Genomic DNA, 17,135 nt, shown 5'->3' with positions numbered 1-17,135 from the left:
ACTGCAAAAGCTCAAGTCTAATTTGCTACACTGTTCACTTTCTCTTGTGGATCATAGCACGTGTTTATAAGAAGATGCCCATTAATATTAGGACTACAAGGAAAATAATGGGGGAGGGAGCCTGCAGCATAGTCTTTCATCTGTTTATCTTAGTCTAGCCATTGTTTAAGTGTTAACACACAACTCTAGTTTTATTTTGATCTGCACTTGAACAATTACTACTCACACAAGGTATGCAAAGCAGTGGTCTAGGATCAGTACCTTTAGTCCTTAGCTGGTATCCTTGCTTCAGGGATAGTCAGCCCAAACTCAGACTCATTTACCTAGTCTGTAGAATAGCAACTGTATACTCTTAACAGATTGGACTATGAATGTGCTCTTAAATAGGGAAGTGTATGTTCCCCAGCTAGTTAGACTACAAGAAGTCTTTGTCTCTAGCTCAATTAGGTGCTTGTAGAAGGAATGAGGACGTGTAGTCCAGCTGCCTATACTGAAAGTTGACCGACTACTTCCTAACACTTTTTTTTAAGGGGTACGCTTGCTTCCTTCATGAGGCCTTTGTTTGGAATGCTTGTTTTCTTTTTCAGGAACAGAACCCATTTTTCTATGAGTTTTACGCAGTAATTTGCTTCTAGTGCTGCTTGTCATTAAACTCGCAACCATTACTTTGTATGTGTTAAAAACCCAGAGCTGAAACACCCGGAAGAAATAAATGCACTGGATTCTCCTGGATTGCCTCCTCAACCTCTCGTTTCTCGTGACAAAAGGGGGGGTGGGGGGGTGCGGGGCAGACCGGGGCCGTGCCCCGCGTTCCTCCGGCCGCCGGGGGCGCTGGGGCCGCTGGCGGAGACGGGGCGGGGCCGGTGCCTCCCCCTCGGCCTCCGCCGCCCGCGGCCCCCTCTCGGTGCCGGCCCTGAGCGGCCGCGGGCCCAGCGCTGCCCCCGCTGAGGTACCGGGGGCTGAGGGGGCGGCGGGGCCGGGCTCGGCCTCAGGGCTCGGAGCTCCCGGAGCGGCCTCGGCCCGGGGGGCGGCCCCGCGGGTGTGCCCGGGCTGGGGGGGGGTGGTGGTGGTGGTGGCGCTTTTCAGCTTTTATTTTTTGCCTTTTTTTCCTTTTTTTTTTCTTTATATGTATAGAGCTGGGTCCCGGCAGCCGGTGTTTGCCGGGCTGGGGGTTGTGAGGCGGCTCCGGGGCTCTGCTGGGGCTCCAGGCGCGCCGTGCTTCCCGCAGGACTTGGCTCCCCCTCAGGTTTTTGTCGTTCCTCTGCCCACAGGCGGGCCCCGGAGCCCCGAGCCGCGGCCCTGGCACGGTGAGGCCGGACCCCGAGCAGCCCCTGCCCGCCGCTGGCCCAGGGGATGAGCAGCGCCCCTGCCCCGGCCCTGGGCACCCGCAGCTCCTCGCCGGCAGCCGTGAACACCAAGGTAACGCCTGAGCCCCGGCTTTATTTCACCAAACCACAAACTGAGGCGTGAGGGGGGAGCATTACCAAGGTGTCTCTGGAGGATTTGAGGCGCCTTATTGACAGCTTCAACAGTTGTGATCAGAAAGTCATTTTCTAGAATGGGGGCTGAGAGGAACTGCTGCAAGGTCATTTTTCTTCTTTTCTGACATTTTCCCTTTCAGATGCTAACAAAACATCTCTGTGTTACTTTTGCCTTCGTCATATTTCACTTTTGTTCTTCCAGCTGTCCCCAGCCACCAGCACACTTTGCTTTTGAAGCCTTTGATGTTCTGTTGGTGTTTTGTGTTTTATAAAATTATCTCTATTTTTTTCAAACATGTAAAAATTCTGGGTTATATTTTACATTGTTTTGTATCAGGTATTTTGGTTTCTAAATCTTACTGCAGTAGAATAAAGTAGATACCCACAGTCAATTATCGAATAGGCCGCGTTAACTCAGGTGATGCTGTAGCGTGGTGCTGTCTCCGCAGAAAATTTAAATGTCTTCGGAGGACAAAGAAGCTCAGGAGGATGAGCTGCTGGCCTTGGCTAGCATCTACGATGAGGATGAGTTTAAGAGAGCAGAGTCTGCACAAGGAGGAGAAACAAGAATTTGCTTGGAATTGCCGCAAAACTTCAAAGTTTTTGTGAGTGGTGAGTTGAGACAATTTTGTTATCCTAAATTCCTGGTGCGCGCTCAGGTGTGCTGGTAACCTACAGGAATATTTATCCGTGACTGACCCTGTCCTGTGCTTTTGATGTTGTTGGGTTCTGGGTTCCATCCTTGTGCACGTAACCTCTTCAGCGAGCTTCAAAGTTAGAGATGAATAATACTATTTTGTGGGAACAATCAAGTTCATTTATTTATTTATTCTTTCTTGAGGGCTCGCCTTCCCAGGCTGTTGGTTTGTGCAGGACCTGGTATTTCACAGTACTGGTAGTTACTGATTTAATCTCATAAAACCCCGTGACGTTTTATGGCACTGGGAAGTTTTGTTACTGAGGGCTGGTGAATAAATAATTTTAAATCTAGAAATTATCAAATGAAAAGAGAGATCTCGGGTGCTGCTGTAAATAGCTGTGGCTGGCTGGTTTTCATTTTCTTGTTATTTCTCGCTTTGTCTCAATTGTCTTTGATTCAGGCAATTCTGCAGACAGCCTCCAGAAGAACGGGTTTGAGTACACCGTCTGCTTTCTGCCTCCCCTCGTGCTGAATTTTGAGCTCCCACCAGACTACCCGTCAACCTCCCCGCCTGCCTTTACCCTCAGTGGCAAATGGCTCTCCCAAGCACAGGTTTGCAGAGTAATTCTAACATTTTGACCACGTGGTGGTCCTAAGTAAGTTAATAACTGACAGTGTTCTGCTGGATGTTAATGTAGTAGATAAAGGAAAATCAAGACCTGTACAATTACCTCTCTCTTTCAGTTGGCTCTTTTGTTTCCTACCTGTTTTGATTTGGTCGCTCTTCTGAGAGTTACAAGCCTGCATCTTTGAGCATAGATTTATGTCTTCTATGTCTACATAAAAAATGCAGGAATTGAATTCCTGAATTTGCGTTAAATGAAGTCCATGGGAGAGGAAAATGGTAATGAGTTGTCAGATCTTCCTGAAATCTGAAGTCGTGGTTTTCTTTTCCAGCTCAGTGCTCTTTGCAAGCATTTAGACAATGTATGGGAAGAGAATCGAGGCTGTGTGGTCTTGTTTGCCTGGATGCAGTTCCTGAAGGAAGAAACACTGAGTTACCTGAATATTTCCTCCCCATATGAGCTAAAAATGTGCCATCAAGGGAGTGCTCAGAGCAGGACACCTTTGGTCCCTCTAGATGCCGAGAAGGATTGTGGTGGTGCAGCAGGCTCTGCGGCAGCTGATGAAGAAATCATTGATGAAAGAGCTGTGCAGGATGTGGAATCTTTATCAAGCCTGATTAGGGAGATCTTGGACTTTGATCAGGCTCAGAGAAGAAAGTGCTTTAACAGTAAGATGTACTTGTGCAATATCTGCTTCAGTGAGAAGCTGGGCAGTGAATGTATGTACTTCACCGAGTGCAGCCATGTCTACTGCAAAGCCTGCCTGAAGGACTACTTTGAAATACAGATCAGGGATGGTCAGGTCCACTGCCTCAACTGCCCTGAGCCCAAGTGTTCTTCTGTCGCTACTCCTGGCCAGGTAATGCGGCTGTGCTGGCAGAGTTCTGCTAACTGCCCGGTAACTGCAGGCAGCAAGGTGTGGCTTTGGATGGTGAGCGCTGGGCACACACCTGGGGAATTTTGTTTTCACGTTCTGAGTCACAGCCCTTGTTAAAGCTGTGTAACACGGCACATCGTGCCCGCTGTGTCAGTGCTGGCGCTGGTCGGAGGCCTGAATTAACGTCCCGTTGCACTTGATGCTGCATGTTTTTCATTTGATTATTTAACTGTTCCTAAAATAGCCTTTCTAGGAGTAATTTCTTGTTCTGTATTGGAGAATATAAAGGGAACTCATCCCAGCTGTAGGTACTTTTTCATCAAATTGCCTTTTTCTGCCAAAGCTGGCAAACTTAGAATTTCAAATGCACATAATCTTTCTTTGCTCTTTGCTTAGGTTAAGGAGTTGGTTGGAGAGCAATTGTTTGCACGTTATGACCGCCTGCTTCTGCAGTCTAGCTTGGACTTGATGGCAGATGTAGTGTATTGCCCTCGCCCAGGCTGTCAGACACCGGTCATGCAAGAACCAGGTTGCACCATGGGCATATGTTCCCGTTGCAACTATGCTTTTTGTACTCTCTGTAAAATGACTTACCACGGGGTCTCACCGTGTAAAGTAACTGCAGGTGAGTCATCGCATTTCCGAAATGGATTAGAAGCAGTTAGGTGTTGTGTGGAAAAGGCCGAGAGTCAGGAATTAAACGAGGAAACTCGTCACCGTGTCAGCTGAGACGGATTCATTTGGAATAGGTCTGCTGCTGGCAATTAAAAAGTGTTGTTTTCATGGCACTGCCTGACTCAGGGAGTCCCTAAACTGCTGACTGCCAGGTTCAGAGAGGCCACAGCAAGGGAAGAATAATTTTGGTTGTTCTTTTTTTATCCTTTCCTGTGAATCCACTTCTTTCTATTGTCAGAGTTGATGTTGAATCAGGTGAATGCTTCTTTGTTGTGCCTTGAAAACGTGACAAAGGTCCATTAAATGTGTGTTTGGGAGAAATATTTCAGTTTTTCAGTTCATTTTACATTGTAGACCTGTTCTAATTTCAGCAATTGTTCTCTTTTGTGATGGAACACTGTAAACTAGTTGAATTCTAAGATAGAGGGGTTCTAATATTCTCCTATTTTTCTTTTGGATTCTAATGTTTTACTTGCTTTTTAATTAATTAAGTTTCTTTTGACTTTTTTCTACAACATAGTACAAAAGCTTTTGTGTTGTTTATTCTACTCCTCAGAGAAATTGATGGATTTGCGTAATGAATATTTAGAAGCGGATGAGGCAACTAAAAGATTTTTGGAGCAGCGCTATGGCAAGCGAGTGATTCAGAAAGCCCTTGAGGAGATGGAGAGTAAAGACTGGCTAGAGAAGAACTCCAAGTCTTGCCCTTGCTGTGGTACTCCTATAGAGGTGAGCATGGCGGGGAAGGGCTGAAGAATCAGAGTAACTCCTAACGGCAACTAGCATGAATTGTTAAGTAGGTTCTGCATTTAAAAGAGATCAGAGATTGATTCCTGGTCTCCAAGTTCACCAGGGAAGGTAAATTTCTAGCAACTGGTAAAAGAATTTTCCACTTCTGACTGTGATACACAGAAGAGGCAGTCATGTTTCTAGAGCTCAGGGACTTGAGTAAATGCAGCAGTTGGTGTTCAGTACTGAGAAGATCCAGGCTGACTCAACATCCGTATGAATCCCTTTGTTTTCCACGTCTTTCAGGTCACTGCTGTTTCAGTCTATAACTGCTAAATAAATAGCTTCAGAAAAAAAGTAATTTCCAGTATTGTCAGTAGCAGAACTGATTTACAGTTCTTGATTCTAGCTCTTAGTTCACCTGAATGATAAAAAAAAAATATGAGTGTTATAACAGAATAAGGGTGAAGTGCAGTTATTAGCTGGTGCCACTTGAAGACTGGTATCATCCACAGCCAGGCCTGAAGACTGACGTGGTAGGATTTTATTATTGCTATTTCTTGTTTCTTTTCCCTGCCAGAAACTAGATGGTTGTAACAAAATGACGTGTACTGGCTGCATGCAGTACTTCTGCTGGCTTTGTATGGGTTCTCTGTCGAGGGGGAACCCCTACAGGCACTTCAACGATCCATCTTCCCCGTGCTTTAACCGGTACGTATTTACCTGTGTTGCTTCTTGTGCTGCACCACTCACACATTTTTGTCTCTCCTAAATTATCCTTATCTTGAAATCTGTAGCTATATGGTTTAAGATGTGATTTCTTATATCTGCACTTAAAAGGATCTGACAACAAGAAGAAAAAAAATCAGGAGGAATTTTGGTTTTCTTGAGTTTCCGTTTCAGTATTTTGGAGGAGCCTTCTGGGCCTATTCCTGATGCTTTACGTGCTGCCTCTGAGAGACAGCTTGCACTGAGATGTTTCCTTGCAGAAGCTTGAGCATGTGATAATGCAACACAAGGATCTGGGCAAGGAAGTTGCTTCTAGAAAGCTGTAGACTTTGTTTATTCGTCACTGTTAGGGATATATCAAGAGACAAGGGGCATTGCTGCTGTCTGGACAAATGAAAGGCAGAACAGAGAGGTGTGGTGGCCGTAGGAAGCTTGTGTGCATTCCATGTGTTAGGGCCCATCACCGTGACATCCAGGGCTCTGGATACAAACGTCAAAATACCAGCATTTTGCTCAATACTCCACTGCTTACTCTGCTATTTTTATTTATTTATTTTTTAATAAATGTGGCTGACTGGATTGTTTTCTGTTCTTGAACAAGAATCTTTTTCATCACTTTTTTCTCTCCCAACAGTGTTTTTTTCCCTTCCTACCCCATTTTCCTTTTTATATTTCTCCCAGTGTCTCTTGCTCTTTTTTTCTTTCACTTTAGCTTCACTTATAGCTCTCTTGACTACGAGGATCGGTTTTACAAAACGGCATTTCTTTTCCCTTTTGTTCTCCCCACTTATATTTGTAATTGTTTGCCCAGCTCAGTATTATCTGATAGGACTGTTAGCTGTTTGGAGCATAGCAGATAACTTCCACTATAGCTCGGATTGTTGTTATTTTCAAGTTCCTGAAACATGTTTGTAACATGTTGTAAGACCTGCTGATATCAAGTGCTGTAGAAGTGCAAAGTAGCTTATGCTGCAGTCCTCAAAGTTGGTTAAAATGTGTGTTTTATGGTATAAAAACTGTGAGCTGTTTTTGTATTTTTGACACTTTTTTTTCTTTCTTCCAATTTTCCATTTTCCATCCTGATGTAAATTCCTGGCTGTGTTGCAGATTGTTTCAAGCTATGCATGTTGATGGTGAGCTCTGGGAAGGCGAAGATGAAGACTAGGAGCCTTCTCTAGCAGCAAAAGCCGAAGAAACCAGAGACAGATGCTTTCTATTTTTGTGTTGAGTCTGTTTGATTTTTCGGAACCATTATGTGATAGAGGAATGATGCTACCTTGCACTACAGGAATCTCATACAACTCTTCAGAGGCTGTTGGCAGAACCAAAGGAGACCATTTTGCCCATCCGGTGGACAGGATCACCACTGGAAGTCCCTAGTAATCATATCCAGTGCTAAAGCAGATGCAGCCAGACAGCAGTTTGAAAATAAATGGGAAAATCTATATCAAGAGATGCCACCCTTTCAAAACCAAACCAAGCCCCCAACTCATAGAAATATTTTGGAGTTTTCTTTAGGGTGAGACTGAGCTTTCAAGGATCTTGGCTAGTACCCCTGGGTTTTTAAGGCAGCTTTACTGTAGCTGCAGTGCTCTCTCTGGAGCTATTTAGTTGAGCTGCTTGAGAGGGAAAGCTTTCTGAAACAGCACGGGAAATTGTTTCTGTAGTCAGTGACTGAGCCCATTGCTTCCATAGCATTTCTTGAGCTGTGTCTTTGAAAGCAGCTTGTTGCTGCGTCCCTGACAGTTCTAACAGCGGTCAAGTTGATTATCCATAACACCCCTCCTACTGGCTGTAACAGCTGGGTCCTTTCCTGAATGTTTTGGCAGAAAACGACCAACAACCATTTCCTGAAATGCCTATAAATCTGATGACTGATCTGCATTGCTGTCCTCTTGCTTTGCCTTGCCTTGCCTGTATCTTGACTGTGGTGAGTGCTAAAGCAATGAACTGAGGATGAGAAGTATGTTGAATACTGAAACACATTTTTATGGATACACAGGGTTAATTTGAGTTCTTCAAAATACTGAAAATTACCGTGTTTTCCTCATCAGATGAAGAAGTAACTTATTTTTTAAAAACTCTTCATGTAAGGAATTTGATTAGTGTTTTTTTTTTTTTTTTCTTCTGGACTAGATCCCTTATTTCCACTGTTCTTGCCCTTCAAAATATTTCAGCCCCCCCCCCCCCTTCTTCCCCCTAAAAGCTCAGTAAGTAGTTTTGGGAGCATGAAAGTAATTATTGGAGGGAACCACTGATTTCTTATTTTTTTCCACTTGCAGAATGGTCTAAAAATATATTTTGAAATTAAACCTGCATGTGCTGTGTTTAAAACAAATAGCAGGGTCTGGATGGATAGCTCAGGAGCTTGAAAACTCAGAAACTTGAAGTGAACAAAGTGAACACCTCTCACTCAATTTTGATAGTAAATAAATTTTACTTAGATATCTGGCCAAAATGAGTGTTGATTTAGTTCCTTTTGCAGAGGCTGTTAGTCTACTAGACTTGGCAGTGATTAACAGGGTATGAGAGGACAGTGGATCTCGTCTTGCTTTAGGCATCAGGGCAGTGTACAGGAAAAGTTTACATTGTGTGTGGTTTAACTTGTATTTCCTGCACCTTTCACATGCACTAAATTCACTTTAAGACAGTAAATGTAGTTGTCTCCCTGTTTGTCTTCATTATGGCACACATATCAGAGCAGAGGTCAGTGTGGGGCACCCTGGTGTGCTTCTGGGTGGCAATCAGTGCCGGGGCTTGTGCCTCGTTGCTCTCCTGTGGTCGCTGTAGAGCAACACACCCACCTGGGCTTGTGCAAAACTAAGCGAGGCTGAAGCCTGAGGCATCCTGCTGCTAGAAGCCTGCAGGTCTGGGTATGCCAAGCGCCCTCGGAGCAAGGGGAGCTGATTTCGTGCAAGCTGCAAGCCCTGAGGTGATGCATGGTGGTTGTCAGAAAGCCTGTATGGAAACAGCTTTGGATACTTGTGACCCCCTCTGGTTACCTTTAGAAATTCCTTTTTTTTTTTAAAAAAAAAGAGATGGCTGCTGCCTGGTGGGCCAGCTTTATGGAAAGCCTGCCAGTAAACACCAGCCAAGGAGGGAGGGGAAGTCCTTACGGTATGGAGCAGCACTAACTCTTCCAAACTGCTTTCAGTACAGCCTTGGTTTTATGTAACAGAAAACCTTGTTCAAAATAACAGGTCTTTCTTAGGCTTTAAAGCTTTTGTTGCTGTTGTTCAAAGCTGGCATTACACATCCATTCAGCCACCTAAGTTGTTCCATTTTTCACTAGCACAGTAAAACTGAGCAGCACATCCCGTCAGCTAGAAAAAATTAATGTATTTACTGTAGAAAGTTATAGATTAACAGGTCACAGAATTTTTGCATAAAGAAAACAAATCCTTCCCCGATTATCTTACATTACATGAGAGCACTTAACATAATCAGAACCAAGAATCAAGTTTCATTGGCAGGGTCTTGCCAGTACAGGCTCTTTCCCATCTCCGTGGGGCTTCTGTAATTAAGCACAGGCTGAGGTCAGAGGGAACAGAATGTTTCCTTTGAGGCTCATTTGGCATTTCCTTGTAGCAATGTAAAGCACAGGAAGAGGAGAGAGAGAACTTACTGCTTCAGGCTCTGTGCTGACACAAATGACGGAGTGCTGAGCAGCACAAACAGAAGCCATTTACGCTTAATGTGAACAGAGCTACCCTGCTGTAGATCATAAAGCACCAGTGCATATAAAATTATACCCTGAAACTGAACATGTAAGGCTTCTTTTAGAGTTGTGGCAACAAATAAAGTCAAACAGATGCACGAGCTCACCATTCCCTGCGTTAATGTCACCGCACTGGTAAGTGCTGTTTGAAGCATCCCTCTTGCTGTGATGGTCTCACGTCCAACATGCGGCTCAAAGCGGGGTTCAGCCAGGGCTGCATCCAGTCTGGTCTTGAAAACCTCTTACGGACAGACTGCACCACCTCTGCATAACCTGCCCTGCTCTGTGGAATGGCCTCCCAGGGAAGTTTTTTCCTTAGATCCAACACGAACATCTTGTCTCCGTGCATGCCCTGTTGTCTCTTCCCATCTTCCCCCAGTGCACTGCAAAGCGTGCCTGGTTTCTACTTGTTGATGACCTTGTAGCTATGAAGCAGGCTGCTGCTAAGTCCTGCTGATCCCTTACCTTCTCCAGGCTGAACAAGAACCATCCCCATTTTAAATGATTATAATCTAGGAGTGTTTTGTAGAGGGAAAACAACGCAATGTATTTATCAGAATTTCAAGGACTACATTCCAAAGTGATTACCCATTGTATTTTCACATCTTCACATTTGAGTTTTGAGGCCTTCAGTCCACATGCTTACAGTTGCATCACTGATTAAACAACTTTATCCCTTGATTTTACCTCCAGAGAACATTAGCGGTGAAAGTTTGTGGAACACAGTATACAGGATCACATCCTCATTTGGTTAATTAAGGCAGGTGTTTGGCATCTATGCTTTTAATGGAGAGAAGCAAATACATCATCGTTTTGCTATTTTAAGAACAAATACAAGATGAGTTTCTGCAGCAATTCCCTTTCTTTGCAGCTGGTTTTCAATAGAAAAGATGGCTCAGCATTACTCTGAACAGTGAGAGATTAATCGCTGTAAGGCTTCTTAGGCTGGCTTCTTTCTGCTTCTGTCTCCTTCATGCTGTATAAGGGCTCCACAAGCTTGTTATGAACCAGCATTAAACCTAATGTAGCGGGTAAAAAGATGACTTCAGTAGACATTAAGCAAAATCCTCATTCATTGGATGCTAATGAAAGTCAGCATTAGTAGAATCGCTGCTCCTTTGCTCCCACGGCCACAGAACTAAGCCTGACTTTGGCACTTTTACTATTGCTGGATGTTTCAGCTGTTGTATATATTTAAGGAATGTACTGTTTGGGGAGTTGACCAAACATTTAACACAAAGCATGACTTGTGCAACTTAAAAACTAACTACAGCAGCTGCTTAGCCTGGTCAAACACTCACCTTTGAAGTATTTCACCGTCTTAACTTTGAGTTCCAGCGTGGCATCTTCATCACACACAAACACGGTTTTGGGGTGCTGCTGGAAAGCAGATACTGTCCACATATGGTTGACACCTTCCTCGATGGCTTTGTAGAGAGCAAAGGCTTTGTGGGCTCCCGTGATGAGAATCATCACCTGGACTCCAAGACAGAGTATGGCAGTTAGGGTCTAGAAGACTTGTTGAGAGAGAGCAAACCCACACCCTGCTGAACTATGAGAGCTGCCCCAGTCCTTAACGGGGAGAAGGTCTATCGTTCTCCCCAGATGTATTTCACTGAATCACAAGTCCTGTTTGCTCTGGCTACATTTTGTCAATTAAATCATAGACTGATGGGTCATTTTTGTGATTTGGACACTCTGAGCTCCCCTGTTAGGAACTTCTACACTGAGACTTAACGACAATAAATCAAGGTATAGACAGTTAAAAGCCACCCCCTATGGCTTTTACAATGCGGTATAACTGTAAGGATCACTGGCTGACTTTATGTAATTTCACCAGCAGAACTTCTTAACCAAAGACATTCTCCAAAACCCTTTCTAGCTCCCCATGGATCCCAATTTACTGCAGGGTTATGCAAATGTTATCGTTAGTAGAGAAAAAACAGAAAACAGATCAAGGGTCTTTCTGTGGTGGTACAAGATGCAAGAAAGCAGGATTGGGTGTTTGGCTGGCTGTGGCAAAACAAGCACGGGCTGGCCTCTGCCAGCAGGGTGCACTACAGCTCCACGACTGGATGGGGACGAGCTACTCCATGAAGCCCTGCTCTAGAGCTATTGTACGAAGTCTGTTTTTTTCCTAACCTCTCTGGCATCCATGACTGTGCCTACTCCGACTGTCAACGCCATCGTGGGGACTTTAGAGAGGTCACCATCAAAAAACCTGGCATTAGCCAATATAGTGTCCATAGCCAACGTCTTCACCCGCGTCCTGGACACCAAACTCGATCCAGGCTCATTGAAGGCGATGTGACCATCTGGGCCAATACCTGTGACAGAGACAGTTTGAAAAGTGGGTCACTGGCTGAAACGGTTTTTGTAAGAAGCAGAAGCAACAGCACTGTTATTACAGGGACATCCAACACTCCCAGGAATAGACACTTGCAATTTCTCTGCTCAAACTCAAATGTGCTTCCGGTAGGAATGACAGCAAGAACCTCTCCTGAAGTCAAGAGAGATTCTTCCCTAATTGTGCTGGGACTACAATAAGCAAAAGTAAGTGGCAGAATCTAAAGGCAAAAGGATGGGAAAAAAACTTGTGTTCAGCTTCTGTTGGTTAATTCTAGCAGCTAGCTGTTCACACAGGTTATTGTAATATATTTTATATTCGGTAAAATTCTAGCCCTATCTGGTTCTCCTGTTAACCATTCCCTGAACAATTCATTTACTGAATTGAAACACTTAAATTGGGGGAACGGGACATCAAAAAACCAAGGCTACCAGCACACATGCGCGCTTAGCGAACCAGTGTCTAAGGTGCCTTTCACTGCAAATACACTGAACTGCCTTAAAAATGAACTCTCTAGATAATAAACGAGACAGCTGGTAGAGGAAAGGCAGTGCTTCCTGCCAATCCTTTAGGTTTTCACCTCCAACGAAGAGTTCAATTCCTCCAGCTGCTTTGATTTTATCTTCAAATGCGTCACACTCTGCCTGGAGATCAGCCGCATTTCCATCCAAAATGTGAACGTTTTCAGCCAAGATGTCAATATGCTTAAAGAAGTTATTCCACATGAAGGAGTGGTAACTTTCTGGATGATCCCGTGGGAGACCTGGTAAGAGAGCACGCACAGGACTAATGTCACCTGTAACGCAGAACACTTACACGCACTTGCATGCCCTTCTGGTGGCTCTGGTAATACAGCACTGTTTTCTTCATCTGTCCTATGTGACTTCATCAACTTTCAGAAGTTGTTTTACTTCCCCAAATAACAAAATTAAGTCTGTCACAATAGCTGCTATAAGGCACGTCCTCATATTAACATGTGATGGATGTTCCAGAAAAGCAGGCACGCACTGTGCCTCGTCTGTTGCTGCCTGTTCAGTCTTCCTCCCAGTTCATATTAGCAAGAACAATTTCAAAACTGTGTACAAGCCTGGGAAATAATTTATTGCATATATTTTTCCCCTTCAGTGTTACAAATCTGCAGAACTGTCTACTCCCTGGTGCTGCTTGATAATGATCGTTCACAGGAAAACTGCTTGACCAGCATGAAGTTAGCAAATAATTAGCCTGTACGTTTGTCACCTTTGGATCTCTAGGCCTTCTCCACTAATCTCTCTGCACTCTTTTTTTCTGGAGAGGCTATTTCATCACAGCTTCAAAATTCAACACTTCTGCAGTCTCCACAAGCACCTGTATCTGTTCCTGAAGGTCACTCTGATGGGTAACAATGCATCAGCCCTCTATGGGACTTGCAGCTGAAGTGACCTCAATAATCCAGGTACAAAGGTGGTAGTTAATACTGCACATTATCTCAGGTTAAAATGCGATAAAATGGATCCGTACTTGGTCACTACCTAAGTTCAGGTAAAACACAGCAGGCTCTAATGTGTGTGAGCTCAGGCAACACCTGATACTCTAATATTTCTTATAGAGGTTTTCAGATTGTCCCCGCTAACTCCCTGTGGTAACACAAGTTTTATCCTTTCTCCCTTAAACCCTTTGCAGCTGGGATGCTCCGAATGCACAGTAACTACGGGGAGCTTTGTGAGCACAGGCAGCAGCACGCACACTGCTCCAAGGGGCTGGCAGCAGCGCCTAATTAACGAAGCTTTGAGACAGCACAGTTAGATTGGTAATTATGAGCAAAGCAGCGAAACCCAGCGCTTCGGCCACCCAAAGGAGCTGCAGTTTCTGAGAGGGGCAGCGGCTGGGCTGCTCCCTGCGCCACTCACCCACGTACTCGTCCATGTTGAAGGTCTTCACGTACTTGAAGGACAGGTCCCCATTCTTGTGGTACTCCACCAGCTTCTGGTAGCATCCCAGCGGCGTGCTGCCTGCGGGCGGACAGACACACAGACATCAGTCAGTCAATCAGACACACAGCCAGTCAGTCAGTCAGACACACAGCCAGTCAGTCAGTCAGACACACAGACATCAGTCAGTCAGTCAGACACACAGCCAGTCAGTCAGTCAGACACACAGACATCAGTCAGTCAGTCAGGCAGCCCGTCAGCCCTACCTGTGGGCAGCCCGAGCGTGAAGCAGCGGCCGGGGCCGGGCGCGAATTGCACGATGCGGTTGCGGATGTATTTGGCCGCCCACTCGCTGGCCTCCGCGTACGTCTCCTGGATGATCAGCTTCATGGCGGCCCCGCCGCTACGCCGCCATCTTAGCGCCCGCCCCGCCTCAGCGGGCGGTGCTGGGCGCCCGGGGCCGGGCTGGGGCCGGCCTCAGCAAGCCCCAGGGCAGTGCCACAAGGCTGGGGGCAGCGCCTCTCGTTTCTCTGCCTTGGGAATGCATCGCAGGGAGCTGCTTCAGGGCACCTCGGTGCTGTTTTGGGGCTGCGGGTGCAGCCCCGCATCCCTGCTGAGTGGCTCCGAGCTGCCCAGGCGCCGTGCTGATACTGAGCTGCTTTTTTTTGACCTGTGTTTGTGTTGCTCCTGACGGTGGTGGTGTCCCAAAAAGGCCCTTTCTTTGCTCCTCCGGCTCCCTTCAACCTGTGCCCGAGCTCACCGTGCAGCCTGGGTGAGAGCGAAGAGGTCCCCTACGGGAACACAAAGCTCCTCACAGTTAGGCAGCACTTCACTTTCATTAGGAAAAACGAATAATATACAAATTGCCTTCCTAGGACCCAGTCCATGCAGTTCCTTCCTTTTAAAAAATGTAAATGACCTGGCAGGGCTGAGTGCTCCTGATGTTATCTCGCCGTGAGTGCTGAGAGCTGCTGGCTTGCTTCGTGCTTGGCTGGGGAAGGGTGGGTGTGACAGGCCACTGCCAGATCCTGCGGTCGGACTTGGGAAGAGTTTTAGGCCACAGAGACTAAATAAATGGAAAGTGCAGTGTGTTTCCATCAGCAGTGGTTACCCGGCAGGCAGGGAGGTATTTCCGTGGCTGCAGTGCTGGGCAAAGAGCTGACAGCAGAGGCTCCTCCATGTGCCCACCATGCTGGACAGCCCAGGGTTTTTTACAGGCTGTTGCCTCGCCTTTGGCTCTGTGTGAAAGGACTTTCCCTCTTTTCTCTCTGGCATCGTATCGGTGTGATACACCCCTCGGTCCCGCAGACACCGGCAGCAGTTACAGCTCCCATGGTTTCAGCAACACAGGTTGGAGCCAGGCAGAGCTGTGCTGAGCTGAGGGACAGCAGGGACCTGGCTGATGTCTGAACGCTTCTCATCCTGTGTCTGCTGTTCTCCGGGCATCGCCCCCACAAAAGGAAGGCAAATACAGAGGTGCAGAGTGCACAGGAATCGACTGCAGGAAAGACCATTTCCCAAAGCAACAAGCTGCAGGGCAGCATCCGCATGCCCCTCTGTGGTGATTTGCGGGCTGCCAGGTTTGCTGTGCTCAGAACAGCCGTGGACAGCTCAGGCTCCCTCCCACCTACCTGCACAGCCTTCTGTTACTGCACTTTGCACCCCTCAGCTACAGAGAGCTGCTGTGTTTGAGGCTCAGCCTTGCCCTGCCATGCTGCCAACACAGGCCCAGGGTCAGTGCTGGACTTTGCAAAGGTGTCTGCTTTAAATTCGAGTGTGATGGGGCTCTGTGAATTGTGAAAGGTCTTGGCTCTCGTTTTGATCTCCTTTGCAAACGGCTTTGACAGGAGCAGTGCACAAAGACATGAGAGGCAGTTGGCAGCTCCCAGTAAAAGCAAAACATGTTTTGATGAGAGGAAAAAAACTACAACAGTATGAGAGAGCCAGGCACGTGCATCTGCTGCCACAGCTGCCTTGTTCTGCCCACATCCCATGTATCTGCATACTTTCGGCAGCCTTATGTTACTGAGGAATCGCTCCAGGGCTGGGTTATACGTGTGACTGGCATGCAGGATATTTTTAGGTATGATTATTTATGCATGTTACTGTTCCTGCATTCACAGCTAGCTGTTCAAATGTTGAAGAACTTCCTGGTGTCTGAACAAGCTGATTTTCCTTCCTAGCAAAAGCAGCAGATGGAAGGAAGCAAGTACTTCTCCTCTGCAGAAGAAGTTGAAGTTTGACCAGCAGGTTCTAACAAGCACAGCATTTTCTTTTTCCCTGTGTTGAAGTGATTAGAGTCAACAGTGCGCACAGACCAGAGCTGTTGCTTCCAGGAACTGCCTTTGAGCACTGGGATTTTTTTTTCCTAAAAACCAAAAAAACAACAATTAAAAATTTATCGCCATAAAGGGCCTCTCTCCAAGTCCCGTAATTAAAACATCTTTTAAATACCCACCATCTGTCACCGCTTCCTGCTCCCGCACGTCCCACCTACCTTCTCACCCCTGTTTAGAAGAGAAGGAGAAAACAAGATTCCATGCTGGATGGACCCGGAGGGAGCTGCCCTTTTCAAGACTCAGTCACTGCCTGGCTTCTCCCAGCACATCCCAATCCCAGTGAGGGATTTTGTCAGCCTGGAGTGGAGCCAGCCCGCGAGCAGGCTGTGCAGGAGGGCGCACGGAGCGGTCGTTTCCCATCTTTGCAGATGAGGAGTAACAGAAGCCATTGGTTACTGGTGTTTTCTCCAGAAGGCTGACAAAGTAATACGGCAACAAAGACCACTGGTGAAATCAGAATGAAACCCTGACGCCTGCCAGGGCTCGGCGAGGTGCTGTGCAGCCAGGTCTCCAAGGGCCCATCGTGGGGCTTCAGGCCGAGGGCCAAACGTGCTTCTAGAGCCCGACTGAGCTTGTTTGACAGGATGGCGTGAAGGCAATGCATACTGAGGTTTCAGGTGAAAAAGCTGGGGTTTGTGCCTGCTTGCACTGCGGTCATCCCTGATTCTATCTCTCTGAAGAGGCAGTAAAACCAGAAATACCCACCGAAGCCCTGACCTGCTATAGGTACAACAGCTAACATGGTTTTGAAGCAACTCGAGGTGAGAGCTAATACTGTATTGTGTCAACAGAGCTTTGAACTAGCAAAAAGCTAAAAGAAGATACAAATACAAAATGGTACTGAGTAGAAAATATGAAGAAAATGAAGAGCATCGAGGTATCTCGAAGGGTCTCAAAGTGTGAATTGAATTTCCTACCAATAGATTGCTAGAAGTGTTGACAGCTATACTGAAGGCAGCAGTGTATGAGGCCCATCTCCTGCTTTTTGCCCTTCTGCCACATTTTCACAGCTGAAGAAATCTTTCACGCTGTTTTGGGGAGGAACATCTGTTAGACAGCAATTG

The 17,135-nt window shown here is 46.3% G+C and overlaps 2 protein-coding genes across 2 annotated transcripts; one reads left to right on the top strand and one right to left on the bottom strand.

Annotated features, from left to right (window-relative positions):
• Window positions 1-828: 828 nt before the first annotated feature.
• On the top strand, window positions 829-8,775 carry RNF14 (ring finger protein 14). Its single transcript, XM_068698443.1, has 9 exons — window positions 829-949; window positions 1,272-1,419; window positions 1,931-2,093; window positions 2,582-2,733; window positions 3,079-3,606; window positions 4,021-4,249; window positions 4,856-5,028; window positions 5,609-5,739; window positions 6,865-8,775. The coding sequence occupies exons 3-9, from the start codon at window positions 1,940-1,942 to the stop codon at window positions 6,920-6,922; spliced, it is 1,425 nt and encodes a 474-aa protein (XP_068554544.1). The 5' UTR covers window positions 829-949; window positions 1,272-1,419; window positions 1,931-1,939; the 3' UTR covers window positions 6,923-8,775.
• A 301-nt stretch (window positions 8,776-9,076) lies between these two features.
• Window positions 9,077-14,185, bottom strand: GNPDA1 (glucosamine-6-phosphate deaminase 1). Its single transcript, XM_068698444.1, has 6 exons — window positions 13,999-14,185; window positions 13,712-13,813; window positions 12,403-12,585; window positions 11,618-11,802; window positions 10,777-10,951; window positions 9,077-10,494 (listed from the first exon to the last, which is right to left on the bottom strand). The coding sequence occupies exons 1-6, from the start codon at window positions 14,120-14,122 to the stop codon at window positions 10,397-10,399; spliced, it is 867 nt and encodes a 288-aa protein (XP_068554545.1). The 5' UTR covers window positions 14,123-14,185; the 3' UTR covers window positions 9,077-10,396.
• Window positions 14,186-17,135: the final 2,950 nt, after the last annotated feature.

This window comes from Anas acuta, chromosome 14, assembly GCF_963932015.1.
Source record: "Anas acuta chromosome 14, bAnaAcu1.1, whole genome shotgun sequence".
Taxonomy (NCBI): Eukaryota; Metazoa; Chordata; class Aves; order Anseriformes; family Anatidae; genus Anas; species Anas acuta.
Note: the sequence above shows the minus strand (reverse complement) of the source record. Positions and strands in the feature narration are given on the sequence as shown.